Source organism: Cylas formicarius, unplaced genomic scaffold (genome assembly GCF_029955315.1).
Source record: "Cylas formicarius isolate icCylForm1 unplaced genomic scaffold, icCylForm1.1 PGA_scaffold_12__32_contigs__length_19106922, whole genome shotgun sequence".
NCBI classification, from domain to species: Eukaryota; Metazoa; Arthropoda; class Insecta; order Coleoptera; family Brentidae; genus Cylas; species Cylas formicarius.
Window position 1 is genome coordinate 17,542,128 of NW_026844225.1, and position 17,215 is coordinate 17,559,342.

Here is a 17,215-nt window from a genome sequence, read left to right on the forward strand (position 1 = left end):
TAGCATGATTTAGATAAATCGAATGAATCAGTTCTTTTTCTGTCGAGATATTGTTGAAATTTTTCATAGAAACTCTGGCGGTTTTTTAAGTTAAGTTAAAGGTATTTTTTCAAAAAAAAGCAATATTTATCGATAACAATTTTCACTAAAGGAGAAGTATTTAAATTTGATTGATCGTTAAGCAATACATTTGAATGTCTCATTTTGTTAATCTCCATGACTTCCAATAAATTTGATTGTCTACCCTTTGTGACTGTATGCAAAATATCAAAATTGCCTGTATTTAAGTGTGTAGCATAATTAGAATCTAAACTATTGTTTTTAAACGCTCCTTTATGTTCGTTAATGCGTTTCATGACCTGTTTGTATAATATAAATTTTAGGACAAGATCCGCATTTCAATCTGTAGACACCTGATTTTTGAGATTTTGGGATTTTGTTGTTAGTTATGAAAGCTATTTTTAAACCACATTTTGACAAATGTTTTGAAACTTTTTCACTAGGTTCTCTTATGTATGTAATTGTTTTAAATTGTTCGTGTTCTGTATTAGATTTCGGATAAATAGAGTTTACTGTTGTCTGTATTTGTTTTTTATTTATAATTTTATCTATAATGGACGGATTGTAGCCGTTGTTCAGTGCGATTTGTTAAATGATATTAAGTTGAAAGTGGCATATTAAGAAGTCTGTGTATAAAAGAGTTAAATTCAGCCATTTTGTGTGTATATGGGTGATTTGAACCTTCACACACGGACACAATCATACATAAGAGCTCAAATCACCCTTATACACATAAAATGGCTGCATTTAACTTTTTTATACACAGACTTCTTGATACGCCACTCTACCTCTCCTTTAGTGAACTTAAATTCTCACAACAACATTAATTAAGGTGTTATGATCATTTTTCGGTATATATAGTAGCAGGTAGTTTGTAAATATTACATTTGATAAAGACACGGCGTCTGAACTTTTAGTTCTTATTTATTTTGATTCCTGAAAACTTAATCTTTAAGTTCAAGTTAAAAATTTAAGCAAAGTTAATCCTGACTCTAGCGTTTCCAACATAACGAAGCTAATTGCAACTTCACCTTTTGTACTTAACAAATAATTCGAAATACCCATCAGTTAAGTTTCAAATGCCATTACATTGTTCAGGGTAGGTCAGATCGGATCCATGGCCGATGAAAATTAATTATCTAGCCCTGATACACAAAGTTTGTAAAGCGTTTCAGTGTTTAATGGAGTTATTCTCTTGGTTGATTTAGTTATAATCGCGGAACATTTTGCGACCGGCATTGCACGTACTACGCTATGGAAACTAGGTTCAGATACGCTTTCGAAATAATTCGAAAATAAATTTTTCAACACATGATATTAATTGTTTTTATTGGCGTTAAGCTCTACGGCTAATTTATAACCCAACTCTGGCCTTCTATCTCGACCTTCCACCATCGCTTTAACTTGGGAAGAGTTGACTATAACGCCGCTATTTGTTAACACCGTGTTTTTGGTTTTTTCGATATCGGACAAATCCACTCCCCTACTGCAATCGTCAATTAAAATAGTCCTGTAGCCGATGGCGAGGGCATCCACAGCTGTGGCACCTGAAATAAAATCAGTTTAGCCAATCGGAAACAATAATTAATGTCCCTGCTTAAATTCGAGTCATTACGGAGGAAGAATAAGCGAACATCGAAAAACATCAATGTCGCGCAGATGAGCCTTACCCACACACACATCGTAAGCCAAACCGCAGATATATATGTCAGTAGCGTTGCGTAGACGCAGTTGCGCGCACAGAGTGGTATCGGTCATTTTTTTGTTATCCCAGAAAACCGAATAGGAATCGACGTCAGGATTAGTGCCTTTGTAGACTTTGATGGCGTTTTCGACCACCTGAAAATCCACAATCTGATAACTAAAACTAAGTCAAAAGTGAAAATCACTTTTAAATCTTTATGTAGTTCTGATCCCCAAGTATCTTGGACGCAATGTCTGGGCCATAGTCTCTGCTTTTGCGGTGGTGATCCAGAAAATACTACCGTGTCGTACGTTTGGGCAGTATCGGCGGTCACCAAACTACTCGGATCGATTTCTCTATCTTTAATATTTTCGATGAACGAAACATGGTCGCTGGGGTGCCAGTCGAGGGAGTAGAAAACCGCGTCGAACTTCACAGTCTCTAGCAACTTATTGATGGGTTCGACTACATCTTGACCTAGAAAATAAATGTAACAATTTATCTACTATTGCGAAAATAGTACCGTTTTGCTGAGCCGAACAGTTGCTAATGTTTAGGGTTCCGCTGATAAAATCGTTCTGCACGTCCACGACCAGGAAAGCTGATATGGGACGAACAATCTGCAACTACATCGGTTAAAACGAACTGCCAATCGGAACGATATATATAAGCTTACGATTTTAATCCAGTGATTCCAACAAAACGTAAATTCGCTCTTATCGATTCGATTGTCTCCGTTCGAATCAAAAATGTCGAAAAGGTCTCGTAGTTTTTGATCTTCTAAATGATAAATTTTTCCTCGGTCGTTACGAAACAGCGCTCTAGTCAGCAACTTAAACTCGTCGATATTCAAATACCCGTCCCTGAAAACAATTTCGCATCGCATTTCCCATTTGAAAATAACTTTTACGTACCCGTCTTTATCGAAAGCTACGAAGCAAGCGTCCATAATTATTTCGGTGATTAAATAGTCACATTTTAAAGTTTCGAACGCGATACGGCATATTGAAATGGAAAGAATTCGGTAAAAACTCGCAAGCTTATGGGAATAGTTTAGGGTGATACCAAGTGGCACCAAATGTGTCGAACTAGTGTTCGAATTCCCTTGCTATTGTATACGAAATTTATTGGAATACCGACGTCATTCAGTTTTGCTTTTATGACCGTACACAATTTGCGCTGTGTTATTTTGCGGACGACGAAATTTGATTGGAAATAGAACAAAAACAGGGATTGCTTAATAGCAACAGAAATTAAATGAATATCTCCTTCGCAGTTAAGTCTATCGAACTCCATCTACAACGATTCGTTAATAAAGGATGGTTACAAACAAAATCTGTTCATTTAAAAGGTTTAATATGGCGCAAGGGCAACAAAAATTAAAGAATTAATTTTGTTATAAATTATATTATATTATAATAGATTATAAAGAGGGGTGGAAAACTCATTGTTTTTAATTAAAAAAAATATAGAAATAAGTTGGCAAATTGATTTAAATTTGATAATATTAGTTAAAAAGTTTTTTATGTGGCAATACATTTTTTTTTAATATTCGCTTAGTCCATCTACTGCTTCTCCCAAGGCACGGAAGCAACTAGCGCCTTCATGCGACGTGTAAAGCCAGTGATACTCTTCAACCAATCAGAAAACGACCGAGCGGAAAGTAAGGCAAGCTGCAGTTGCAAAGGTTGCACGTAGATGGCTCTCGAGGATGACTGAAGTATTGATATTAGATCAGGGAATTTGGTTTTCGAATATGCCCGATGCGTTTGAAGTTTTTTCCAGGGCGTGCAGTAGTAGACTAACCAATGAAATACTTTTTTGTGAGAAGCCAAACCAAACGAAAGTTGAATGAAATCGCTAAATATTATTTATTTATAGAAGCTCATTAAGTACGCATAGATTAGAGGCTTGACGTTACGTCAGGTGATAATTGTTTTAAATTTAGTTTAAGGGGGTTCGTCTGGTAGCCCATTAGTATTTTGAGCCACAAAAATTAAACAGTAACCGCGCAATTAAAGCACTAACAGGTTAAAATAACTTTTGAAAATTGTCACAGTCTTTAATATTGGTCAATTAAGTATGGATTTGTGGCGTCATCTGTAAAACATTTGAGAAGCTTCAAACGTCATTGCGGGTTGGAATCAAAACCAGAAGATTGGTTCTCTCATCTGATATGTCGTTGGTGGTACAGTGAGTGTGTAGTGGTTAGTGGTGCCAAAATGGCAGAAAATGGACAGAATTTTGCGGAACAACCGAAGACTGCAGGTTAGAAAAGCTAGTTCATAGTTTTTTGTGTTGGTTGCGTATTTTGCTAAGTAGTGACCGATATGTCCTTTCTTGGTCTTGCGGAAACAAATCGTTATATAAGTTAAATAAGTCCAACATCTGTAGATATTTTTTAACGTAATAAAGTTAATTTTATTTAAAAATGGACGTTCCCATTACTTAGGGGTTAACCGCGTTCTCCGGTAGTCATTCTAGATGGGCTTTACATTGTTTTGAATAGACGGTGACACCTAGGCAAATATTTTCAGTTAGTAGCGCTGTCATATGAGCGAAATGCATACAAGAAGTAAATTATTATTGTTAGAAATAAATTTGTGTACGTCTAATTTATCTCTACAGAGGTGATGCGTGGTAAATTCTAAAATTTCGTCACTAAGACCTGTCCAATTAACATTTGCTCTGCATTCCTAAAGTTATTGCTGCGACCTACAGTGGGATTTATAAATAAAAACGCACTTGCTATATTTAGTTCAAAAAAATATTCGATCATTACACCCGATCAATGAAAGAAAGGGCCAAAAATATAACCTTATAAATGTGCTTATCTTATCACCGTGGATGTACGAAAAGTAGGTATTTTGGCAACTGTAAGGTGAACCGGTTTTTCTATCTCATTTGCATAATTTTCATTCATTATTCATGGTAAGTGCGAACAATTTGCTGGATTTAATGGATTTCCAGCACGAATAAAATGTAAAAATTGTTAAACTTCAAATTATTTGCCATAAACCAGTTTTTGGGCAGGTGCAGGTAGAAACTATTATAAAGAGGTAAGATTTACTTAGAAACAGCGTATTGCTTCCAAGAATTCGCTTTCCAATGCCCTGTAGTAGGTATAGGCATAAATATTTTTTTAAATTTTCGTTATCGACTTCGCTTGTATGCAGTGTCACAGCTATTAATAAATATACTTATTTATACGTTTTCGAAGCATTTCCTCCATTTAAAAATAATCAGGTAGGTATTTCCGCAGGAATACCTGTTGTTCGGAAACGTTGTGTCTATTAACAGAGAAAAATCGGAAAAGGTTTAACATGATTATCGATATCCAGAATAAATTCGTCAAATGTGACTCATACAACATTAATTACGAATCCTCACACGTACGTGCACCGTAGGTACAGTGTCCGTTATTTATATTAAATGACCCCGTTGAATATTTTTTTATCAAAATCATTTAATGAGAATTCTAAAAAAAAAATCTGCAAATCCATGGGTCGGACTGCCTCGTGAAAACTACACGCATGAATTGATTTTAAACAATGATATCCATTAAAAAGACGGATTAAATACACATTTTGTTCGCAACCTTGCGGGATGTTGCTAAGTGAATATTGTATTATTTAGCAATTATTATGGAAACTCAAGCGCCTTTAAAAATTGTTCTTTTTTTTAATGTATAACAATGTAATATACTCTCGTTCCGATTATCGTAATATATTTTTCTAAAAATAATATAATTTATAATTAAAGATTGCAGTTTTTAATTCTGTCGGCATTTCATTCATCCTTATATATAAATTGCCATTTCATAATGTACCTGCTTTATATGTATAATTCAATAAATTTAAATAAAATAAAATAAATAAATTTTAGATTAAGTAAATATTCCCTTGCATTTGTATATTTCTCCATAAAGGCATTATTATTATTTTTATCCATTTTATCTTTACGATCTTGTGATCACATTTATTTAAATAATTTCATTTAAATGTTTAAGTAATTAGTTTGCGTCAAATTTAATTAATTAATAATAGTAGAAGTAAAAAATAATAATATTCAATTCAGTAAACTTAGTAGAATAAATGCTTGTAGGGATGGCAGGTGGGAAGATCTATTATTTTCGTTGTATTTTATACCAAGAATGGCGTTGTGGGATCTAAAACTGTGCCTATGAAAACCATATTTAAATCCAGGTTAATAACGCGTGTCTACTGCCGTTTAGGTCGGTCCATTGATAAATGGTGCCTATAGTGTATATAATATATAGTGTCCCTTTACCAGTGGATATTTATATTTTTCTTTTAGTTCCAGATATACACCCACTGCATTTTTCTAGTTTTACCCTAAACGAAAACGATGGTGAGATACTTTTTTTTACATATAAAACCTAATTTAAAATTTGTTCTGTTGTTGTGTGTGGCATGGCAATTTTTGATTTTAGACATACTGCTTCAGCGCTAATAGCAATGCAATACCGAGCATGTATTTTGTATATAACACCGCGTGTACACATTTTTAGAGGTGACCAATCAATAAGCTAAGCGAGGGACGTACATATTTGGTTTAGAAACTAACCTAGCATCAATTAAAGTCAGGTTCACAAATAAAAGTCTAAAGGAATAATGTTAATTAAAAACTCCACCCAAGCATGATGAATTGGCGCTTGTATGTCACTGGCAGGCATGCATGGTCAATAATTTCGTCCTTTTACGTATTGAAACAGTGCCGTACGAAAAGTAAATCCCCTTCGAAGTAATCGCAAGGGCGTTTCTAAATCTTTAAAATGTTTTTGTTTAACGATGACTAAAATTTGGCTGAACCATGCGGAAAAAATACTGATAACGATTAATCTTCTGTCAACATGTCTGATTCGTATACTTTAAGCGACGACAAAGACGTCGATCAGTATAATACGGGCGGTACAGGATCGTTGTTAAACGCGATTTCGAAAATTGCCATTTTAATTACGCCCATTCGTCGATAAATTCCTGGGATGTTTTTAGTTTTATTTCACAATTTGTTCCGTAAATCAGCGGCGTAACTTAATTTTTTTTTCTCCAGTTAATGTGTAAATTTATGGTGAAATATCAGCGAGGCATAGATGTTGTCATTCATAAGAGAAATCGCTCATAATAGGATTTAAAATAATAGTTTTACAGGCTGGTGCTTTACTTGGTCAACAATGCATTTAAAGATCATCGTCTGTGTATGAGATGTTGTTTTTTATCTTAAAGCTGGTTAATTGGCTTTTTCTAAATTTAATGACGTCCATTGTTTAAACTCTTCCGCATTCATTATTACATGGTTTGAACCAACTCGCTCTTGTGTAAGTTTTTTCATATTTTTTTTATTTTATCATTTTTTATTTGTCGAATTTTAGAAATAACGGTGTTTCGTTTAACGCGTTTTTAAAGCTATCGACGCTTCAAAAATTGCATTCATCACTCTCGGTAAATTTATTTCAAAGCATTTTTGTTAATAGCGCTACGTTTTCTTTTCCCATAAAATGACGATAAATTTGATTGACTTCATCGAGGATATGAATTTTCAAGTTAATTATATTTTTATTCGGTACTTTACAATTTTATCATTTTCTAATTTTTCCATGTCCCAGTGACTTCCATTTCTTTAGTTATATTTACATCTGCACCGCGTAAAAATAATTATGCAGAAACTGTTATATTTACTACACAGACATCGAGCAGCTTTGAAATAATTGCATGTGTTATAAAATAAGCCGGAAAGCTCGATCAGGATTTAAAAGCTTTCATTTCAAGCTTTCATCGACTTTTATTTTTTTCTGAATGTTTCGGTTACAATTCGAGAGGGCGTGTTTCATATCAAGATTTTTGATTAGTTTTTCTGCAGTTTCGAAACTGAAGTAGCGAGCAAATGATGTATTTGCTACTTATTGTTGCGTTATTTTGTGTTTGGTAGGTAAAAAACTAACTATCGCATTTATAATGGATTTTGATTGTTATCGGAAAGATGACAGGGTGATATCACAGTATGGGTGTGTTGCTAAGAACTTTTCCAATTTGTACCTCTACTTTCACCCTCCTCGTTGGATATATTCAAGTAGGAAGATTAAAGATGGTCGAGAAGCACTAAAAAATGTAATTTTTTATATATTAATCTCCGATTTTAAAAATTCAAAAGCGAAATAATACGTGGCAGCGGAATTTACCTCCCACTTTCAATAAACGACTGTGTTTTAGGTCCCAGCCTGTCAAATTATTAACTAATATTATAAACAGCGGTAGAGGGCGTTTGATACGCTTCATTTGGGGCATTCACGGTCGTAAGATTGTATTTCAGACAACGTCGGCGCTTGTTACCACTTCTAATTGTTCTAAAATTAAACGCAACTTGTTGCGTTGACACAAACGGCACCAAGTTGAAAGCCCTTTATGGACTATCAATAATTATTAATATACGTCACTATAGCGAGCACATGCGGGCTGACGTTTTTAAACTTATTCAGTGTCGTACCGAGCATCGAAATCTCCGAACGCTCGTTTTATTCGCCGCCAGTCATTTCTTTGCTAATTCGCTCGGGCAGCAACGAACGAATTAAAATTTTTAAAGCGCACACACTTAGATGACCGTGGTCGTTTAATAAACAATCATCAGTGTCGCGAACATCGAGTATTATCATCGAAACAAAAGCGCCTTTTACCGATAAAAGTAAACTATGTTCGCCCGTCAAAAAGCTAGTGTTCTTATCGTGTTAAGTCATGGCACCTAGTAGAGAACAGAGTCCGTGTTTTAGTGAACATATCAACTGCATTCGCAGTATTTTGGTGAAAACTTTGTCTTCGGAAAACATCTCGAAAAGTGACGTGCTCAAAGTAAAACGGTTTGAGGGATACGCCAAAGTGCAGACGTCGGCGTCAGGTAAAGGATAGCGATTTTCATGAATCATTTTCACGTGCAGGTGTTCTATACGCAACAACCTCCGTATTTGTTAAGAATTCCAATGCAAATTTAAAGGATCAATTCGAATCGGCGCGAGACGAGTAGGATGGAATGGGTTTCACACGAACCAATCGGATAGCCTTTAAACGACCTCAAGTCTCGATTTGTTTTGTTTATAATTATTATTAACCAACAATCGTCTATAAATGGAAATTATAGCGAAATCATTTTACAGCTACGATACAACGCAATCAATCTTTTTTTTTTTTTGGTTTAGCTGTCATCGCTATATTTAGCTGTACGTTAAATTTATAATTAGCCACAATTATTAAGGGTGTTCCCGAAAAAACGACGAACGACACTGAATAGAAAATATTTACTCAACCGCGGATCGATTTTTGCCTAACCGGACAAAATAGCAAAAGGTGAAGAATTCGAAAATCTCTTTTACATACAATCGTTAATCAAAGTTCTGCAGGTATGACAAATTAGGCACCCAAGCGTAACGTCGTTCCACTTCATTCTGCGACAAAAAGTGAGCAGTCGTTTCAAAGTCCTAATTTCCAGTCGTGGAAATACCTAATTATCCACACACTTTACCAGTGTGTCGGAAATTTAGAATTTTCGCAAAGTCGAGGACCGCACAACAAATCGCGATCATTCTAGCTTCCGATTGTATTTAATCTTTGCTTCAAGGATATATTCGCGTTAAGTTTTGGAAAGTAATTCAAGGGAAAATATTAATCTAACCTAGAAATTCGACACCGTGAGATATAAGAATGTAACTTTACGCATACAATGCTTTTAAATAGAAAATAAATTCGATTAGTTATTTTTTTATAACGGTCATTTTATGGTACTGTCCTGGAAAAATTCCGTGATCGCTCTTGTAAACTTATTGTTTAAGAATTTTTAGTTTTTTGTGTCAAGACGCTTTCGCTATATTTTGTTTGCCACCAAACAAATTAATTTTCAAAAAATAAAATGAAGTCTCATTTTCAATAAAAATCGAAAACGATTTTCAAATTCCCCGTTGCAAAAATATCTAGCGAGCATTCCCTTCCTTAGTGCAGTAAGAGTTCCTTGCGGTTTTATTTAAATCTAAGAAAAATTAACAAAATGATAATATTTTAAACCACATTGAACCATAAAACGAAAAATTGTATAAAAAATCCTGAAAAATCCTCTTTAACTAACAATTTTAATTCTTTCGTTGCAGTCGATAAAGAACTTAGATTGCGGTCTGTAAAAGAACGACAAAATGAAGAACGGCAGAAGAAATTGGAAGAAATCAAAGCACAAGCGCTAGCAGCACAAAAGTTTAAAGAACAGAAAGAACAAGAAAGAAGGAAGAGACTGGAAGAGATGCGGGTAAAAGACGACATTCGAAGGCAACAAGTGGAAGAGAGGAAACGAGCGATAAACGAAGCAGAACGTGACAGGTTAGAATCAATTCTCAGGCGGAACCACGAGAGGGAAGCTAGGATTGAGGCCAAAAAACGGAACGAACGGAGCAACATCGTATTTGCATTTGGATCTTCTACCCCACGCATGCTCGACCCGACAGACGCCTCGGTTTCATTTTGGGGTCATAGAAGAGCCACGTCTACGCAAAACATCACCAGCGCTTCTACAATGTCCACGTCGTTGACTCGAAGGCAATCGGAAAGGGATTTGGATACCGGCAGCAAAAAAAGGGCCACTTCTGCTGGCGGACTTGAAAGATCTGGCGAAAGTTAGTACGCAAATAAGGCGTTTTGATGATGACTGTACATATTAGACTCGAAACGCTAATTACCATATATTTATATTACAATTTTGTGATTATTGGTTAGTTCGAAACGACCCCGCCTGGCGAAAGGGCAAGCAGCTTTTGAATACTTAGCTTTTAACTGGTTAGGCTGTATATATAGGTTATCCATGCCAGAAAAGCTTGTTCAAACATTAATAGATAAAAACAAATTGAGTTGAGTTCCTTCATAAATAAAAAAAGGCGGTATGACAGAAAAAAAAATTAAAAAAATATATTTTTTTCATTGGACCTTGATAACACCCGGCAAAAGTCTGGAACTGAAGATGACCACCCGATAATTTTTGAATATTTAAATCGAATAATTCGATAACGAGAATTGATTAACACTGGAAAACCTGTTGGAAATTAATTTAAAGGAAATCTACAGGGTGATTCATTAATATCCGTCCCCAATTTAAAAAAGCGTTCTTTAGCGCAAAATAAAGAAAAAGTTCATATAAACACAGATTCGAAAAACGAGGTATAGGGTGTGAAAGTTCGTTTTCTTTTTCAGTTTAAAATGTTAAAAACAATGGATTCCAATTTGGTACATCTTTACTTTAAGAACTCAATCATTGAGGCTATTGAATAGTGTGTTGGCATATCAACAGGTTGTGAGACACTTTTGGGGGTGGTATTTAATCTCAACCTTTTTTTTTTCTCTGTTTAATTTGGAAACTTGTTGGTTGTTCTTCCGAATATTTTTCATTAACTGTGCTGATTTCACGGTAAATGTGAAAAACCTCTTTATTAATAAAAATGTTTGAGAGCGGTTAATTAATTATCGGCCCTAAAAATATATCAACCTGTAGGTATTGAAAAATGTTAACATCATTCATTATTGCCTTTTTGAAGTGCAATAGATGCACCAATCTTCAACTTCATTCATTTTTGTTTATTTTGACACGTCCTATTAAGGAAATTATTCTCACTTTGTATCGTACGTTTAACAATTACATCCAGCCACATTTTCATTTAATTAATGGTATCCAAAGTGAGTTTGAAAAATAACGGTTCCATTACAAATAAGTAATTTTTACGCTGCTCGAAAATTATTCAAAATACCAAAAAGTTGACTTCGACCCGCAAAAGTGAAAATGTTCAAACCTTCTTATGGCCTCAAGTATTGAGTTTTTTAGGTGAACTGTGTGAACCAAATTTCAGTTGATTATTATCAAAATTGCGGGAGAAAATTTGAAAAACAAAAAAACATTTTCGGGGCCAGGTTTATCTGAACTTTTTTTTCATATTTTGAGTTTAAGAACACGGATCCTCGAATTAATATCAATCAACTCGTACTATTACTTTCAGAAGAGAATAATTTTTATGTTATTTAATTTTTCATTTTGGGCGGCCTTAGATTAGGTCGATTTCCAATTTAAATAAAAACAACTAAAGAATAGTGACTTTTAACCTAGGCCGCTAGCTCTGTAGCTTTCTAGCAAAGGTGTCCTTCATTGGATTTGTTGTTGTTTTTATGCATGCCAACAACACTTTACAAATTCACCTGCATTCGAGCACCGAATCACATTTTTATTTCCAATTTTTAGTTTGTAATTGTAGAAGAAAGCTCCACAAATAAGTTGGTTTTCAGGTTGAAGCGAAAAATTTAAAAAACGAATTTGTAGAGACGCGAGAGGACGAAATCAAATTTAGAGTGACAGTTAACGCATAGGAAATATTATGGGTTTTGTTAGCAGGTATGATAAGTCCCTCGACCCCAGCTGGGTGTGCCAGTGGGTACGTAGGCCGGCGCAGGACCGACTTAGTGCCTACCGTTCCCTCCAGAGACTCTTCGTTCGCGTCTTCGGGTTCGCGCAAGTCACTGAATCACTCACCAGGTAGGGCGTATTCCATGTCACGTTTAGACCAGCTTGCCAAACCCCGTAAAAGGGCCGACACGGCCAGTGGCCTGCCGGCCCTGAACGAGTGTACTCTTTCTCCTGGCCGTTCGGTAACACGTAGCATGAGCCACCTCGCGCATGTGGGCAAGGCCCCCACGGCCACACGGAGGCCTCTGCATAAAACTGACAGCCGCAGCATGCATCATCTAAGTGCAGATGGTGTGCCTATTGCACCTCCCCGTGCAAATCGCGCGACTCAACTCAGACAGCAGAAGTTGCTTATGGCCCAGCAACAATCTTCTAGTTGCAGCGAGGGTACGTCCCAGTCCTTTCCGCTTTCAGACGCCCCCTAATTTCGGCGGTGGTTCTTTATCGCTACTGTATTTAATACTAGTCTCCCGGTTTTTTTTTTCCGTTCTAATCCTCCAAAGTGGTGACTGGTTGATCGATATCGCTATTTTCTATTTAGTTAGTCCCATTGGTAACATCACTTAGCGGAGGAATTAATCGAGCCAGATGCGCAGCAGTATGTCGCTTTTGGTTCCTTTCGTTCATCTTCAAGTAAAATAACCTTAAAATTGCAGGTGATTTGATTCTAAGGTGGATAGGCCTGTCGAATAATCATTGTTATGGTTTGTATCGCAACTATGTCTGATCGGAACTAATGAACCATTGAGCTTTCAAAGAGTTTGTGTAGCTTTTATCGAAATTTACTAATTTACACTTTATGGTGGCGGGTCCATATATACAGAATGAGTCATATCTTTTCATGTGATCGATCACCTTTCCAGGATATCTTGAGAATCATCAAAGTAATGGCGGATGTTTCCAAAACGTACACTGTATCTCGACAGTTTCTTGCATGACAATGTGAAAACCTTATGGAATATCTTGAATGGTTCTCAAGATTCCGAAAAAAAAAATGGAAAAATCTGGCTCCATTCTGAGAACGTTTAATTTTATTTGTTCACAAACACACGACACATTTTGGCACCAATTAGTGTGGATCATTAAAAGCAAAACTAACTATTATCAGCTTACTTCACCCGGCTTTCTATGGTTTTAATCTGTAAAATCCAAATAAAGTTTCACTTGTCGTTTTATCCCTACAGCGTCATCGCGGCCAAGTAGTTCCCTAAGTCAACAAAGCACAAACAGTGTTAGCAACTCGGTAAATATAAGGCATCGGTTGTCGGCCACCCCACGTAGACCCAGACCGGCCAGCATTGCGGTGACCGGGGTGACCACCGATATTCGAGAAAATAAACCACCCTTGCCTAGAACTAGAAAATCGATTACGAAAACGACCGTAGAACGAAAACCTATAGATAAAAACAAAATTAAATCACCCACTGACGAAAGTGTCGGGAAAGAGATTCCACATGAGATTATAAAAACGGCCGACAATGAAAAAATCGAAAGTGCTAATAAGGTCCCGCCTATTGTAGAAAATGCAATATTAGATGCTAACGAATCAACTGCAAGCAACAATATAATTCCACAAGGACAAACTGAATTAGAAATGTGAGTATAAAATTATTTTAAAACTATAAATTAGTCGTATTTTCAGAGCGGTAATGTTGTGATACTAGTATCCATGGCCCAACAAACCGTTCACTCCGCCATTTAACACATACCCCCGTTCATTCCATTTTTCTCTATATATTTCGTTTCTTAATACGAAAGAGTAATAAAATGTAATTTGCAATGACAGGGACCATTAAACAACTTAAATACCGTAAAGTTTAAGAAACTTATATATTTCAATTTTTCAGACCTACACTCTATTTTACTATTTACAATACAAGTTCATTTGAAATTTGAGTCATCATGTTCCGAGTAGATGAACTATATAGTTGGAGTCCAGGGAATTATAATTGGCCGTACAGCTCTGGCATGTTATCAGCTTCCCACATTCTCTTATTTCAATCATATCTTTTGGTTACTTTCTTAACGAAAATTCATTTCCTCCAAAGTTTGTTTGTTTGTTAGAGTTTCTTTTTTCCTTATACTTCTCTTTGATGACCTGACGGAGCTGCGTTTATCCTAATGCACAAGTCAATTTATCGTTGGCGGTCCAGCTCCAGTTATATTCGAAGACATTTCAACTATTGCCACTACGTATGTGGAGTTTTGGTGAAAAACTTTCTGATTTTTAGAGAACGCAGTTTTTCTATATCTCACCAAAGCTGCTTATATGCTTGGAAAAAATACGCAAATTCTTATTATCTTATCACTTCCCTGTTAATTTGGCTATCAATCAAGGTTTCTGGAGTTGAATGTATATAAAAAAATATCGACCCCAGAAGTAGGTGCATAGACTTCTCAAGGTTTAAAAATTTCGAAGGCGCGTTTCTTATTTCAGTGAAGTGCCTAAAACAGAGGAAGCCAAAACTGTAGTGGAGATACCCGCGGAAAAAATCCCCACCCCTCAAATCTCGTCGGAGACGTCCGTTAACACTTCCACGAACAAAATCCAAGAGTTCATAAACATCGAGCGATCGGAAATGGCGATTGTTCAAACCGAGTCTACAAATCCAGACGTTTCCAATACAGAAACAAAAGAAAGCGATTCAAACGAGATGACTACTTCCATAAACAAACCTCGTATAACTACCGAAGAAGAAGCCAAAGCCGCTTTAGCTGAAAGACGTCGATTGGCGAGGGAGGAGGCGGAACGACAAGCCGAATTAGAAAGACAGAGAGTGGAAGCTGAGCAAAAGGCTGAATTGGAAAGGCAGCTAAGAGAAGAAGAAGAGGCCAGACAGTTAGTTCAACTCCAGAGGCAAGCGGAACAGGAAAGATTACAAGAGGTACTCTTTTTTACTAAAACTATGAAATGTTCAACGAGTTAATCAAGTGATTGATGACGTTGTAGGCCATCCGGGAAGCACAGAAGCGCGAAGAAGAGGAAAAACAGCGGCGGGAAGAAGAACAGAGACTGAAGCAACTGAAAGAGGAAGCGGATAAAAAGGCGAGGGAAGAGGCGGAGAAACAGAAGCTAGAGTTGCAAGAAAAGTTTAAAAATGAGGAGAAAGAGCGGGAGGAACGTAGGAAAAGAGTGGAAATGATTATGTCGCGGACTAGGGGCAAAAACAATACGAATAATGCGTCCCAACAGGTATGACGCTCTCGCATCAGCGCCATTTTGTTCGCAAGTATTGATATACTTACTTTTCAGAATTCGCAAGATAAAAACGAAAATAAGTCTGAAAAACAAGTGGACGAGAATAAACTGAACGAGGAGAATAAAATAAACGGTACGAAACAAGAGAACGGAACTGCGGAGAACACGAAAGAAGCGAAGGACATTGGAATTGTTGATAATATGTATGTATCCTTTAGTTAATAGGATACATTTGTTTATATAATGTTAATTAACGAGATTTTTAAAAAACTAAAATCAAATTACCTTTGATTACGCGCGTAAAATATCCAGCGAATTGGAAAACGCAATCAACAAATTCATGCCTATTTAAAGTTAGAATTTTAGCGATTAGGACACAGTTTTTGCATATTTCAAAAGTCGTTTTTAGATATAATATTCCACGTGATTGTGCTAGAAATCAAAAAAAAAATTAATGCATAAATGGCTTATTTTGAATTTGTACAGTTGTTTGTACTGACCATTTGCCTCTCAGCAAATCCTAGGCTAATAAAAGTAAAGGGTTGAGAAAAACGAGCTTGCATGTTTATTTTAGTGTATGAATAGTTAACGGATGGTTTCAAAGAAAGAAATGGTATAATAAAATTTGCAGAATTCCAGATGAAAGCGTAAAGAATGCCAACACAGTAAGGGACACGATAAATTCGGACTCAATAAATTCGAATAGTGCGTGGCAGCCAACCCAGCAGTATGGTAATCTAGTATGCAATAATAACAGTTAAAAAGAATACGTTGATTTGTGTGTTTCAGATACATTGATGTAAACAATTTACGTAAAATTATATAACATAGGTTAAAACTAGCCCTTATTCTAACACTTCAAATAATTTATTTTGTATTTATATATAATAAATAATGTTATACGTAAATACAAGTGAACGGTTGTATAATTCAAGTGATAATGGCAAACGATTTGTAGAGAGAGCAACTTGTTTACCTGCTGTTATTTGGTTAGGTTCGACTGAGAAAGAAAATTACTGTCGCGATCTAGGATATATTTCTTCTAGTTTTTTTTTTCAACTCGGTCTATACTAGTCATCTATGTTAAATTGTTGTATAATGTTATATACTGCACTGTTCTGCAGTGTTTAGCATCCAATGTATTTTATTGCAGTTTTTATAATGCATTTTGAATAGTTATTAAAAAAATTTGTTGGTTCTATATTCAAATAAGCGAACATGGAAAGGGTCATTTTGTTTTGGTTAGGATATACGACTTCTCTTCAGTAAACTTCATAATCTAACCTGTTTAGTCTGTTGCGCTTTTGGTTAGCATTTCGTGCGAACGTCAAGGAAATTTGTTTCTCCCCGGTAATTATTATGTGTAATTATAGTATTAAATAACTATCCCCACGAAAACAACTATAGGTTTGATATGTCTCTATCTCCTTAAATTATAATCTTTAATAGTATGTGAGAAAAAAAACATTTCTTTATAATAATGCTTGTTAAAATTGCTTAATAAATGTAAAATTTATTTATGATTTTCGAATTTATTTATTTGCTACAAAAGTTCCTACTTTTATAGCTCTGGAACTCCTGGAAAGAACATCCTATGGAAGTCTGTAATCGGAAAAGTTTTAAGGCAAGCAAAGGTTTATGAAAATGAATGATTGGTTATTAAAAAAATCAACTATTCCTTAATTAAAACTTCATCCAGATAATTTTGGGGCTAGAATAGATGAGCGTACACTCAAATTGTGATAACACCACAATTTAAATACTCGTATGAGAAAAAC

At 35.6% G+C, this 17,215-nt stretch overlaps 2 protein-coding genes across 9 annotated transcripts; one reads left to right on the forward strand and one right to left on the reverse strand.

The window, feature by feature from the left end:
- Window positions 1–1,376: 1,376 nt before the first annotated feature.
- Window positions 1,377–2,886, reverse strand: LOC132695519 (nicotinamidase). The gene is made up of 6 exons (XM_060659813.1): window positions 2,659–2,886; window positions 2,421–2,607; window positions 2,268–2,364; window positions 1,950–2,221; window positions 1,731–1,899; window positions 1,377–1,607 (listed from the first exon to the last, which is right to left on the reverse strand). Exons 1-6 carry the CDS (start codon window positions 2,691–2,693, stop codon window positions 1,378–1,380), a joined length of 990 nt encoding a protein of 329 aa, XP_060515796.1. The 5' UTR covers window positions 2,694–2,886; the 3' UTR covers window position 1,377.
- A 755-nt stretch (window positions 2,887–3,641) lies between these two features.
- LOC132708695 (ensconsin-like) lies at window positions 3,642–16,960 on the forward strand. Of its 8 annotated transcripts, none has more exons than XM_060681206.1 (9): window positions 3,642–4,012; window positions 6,062–6,115; window positions 9,894–10,409; window positions 12,164–12,625; window positions 13,423–13,834; window positions 14,676–15,123; window positions 15,189–15,431; window positions 15,492–15,640; window positions 16,069–16,960. In XM_060681206.1, the coding sequence occupies exons 1-9, from the start codon at window positions 3,967–3,969 to the stop codon at window positions 16,196–16,198; spliced, it is 2,460 nt and encodes an 819-aa protein (XP_060537189.1). In that variant the 5' UTR covers window positions 3,642–3,966; the 3' UTR covers window positions 16,199–16,960. The 8 variants fall into 8 exon arrangements, with proteins under 8 accessions (XP_060537189.1, XP_060537190.1, XP_060537191.1 ...); XM_060681205.1 differs by lacking the exons at window positions 3,642–4,012; window positions 6,062–6,115 and adding an exon at window positions 8,262–8,653 and having other exon boundaries at window positions 16,069–16,169; window positions 16,227–16,960; XM_060681207.1 differs by lacking the exon at window positions 6,062–6,115 and having other exon boundaries at window positions 3,643–4,012.
- The last annotated feature ends 255 nt before the right edge of the window (window positions 16,961–17,215 follow it).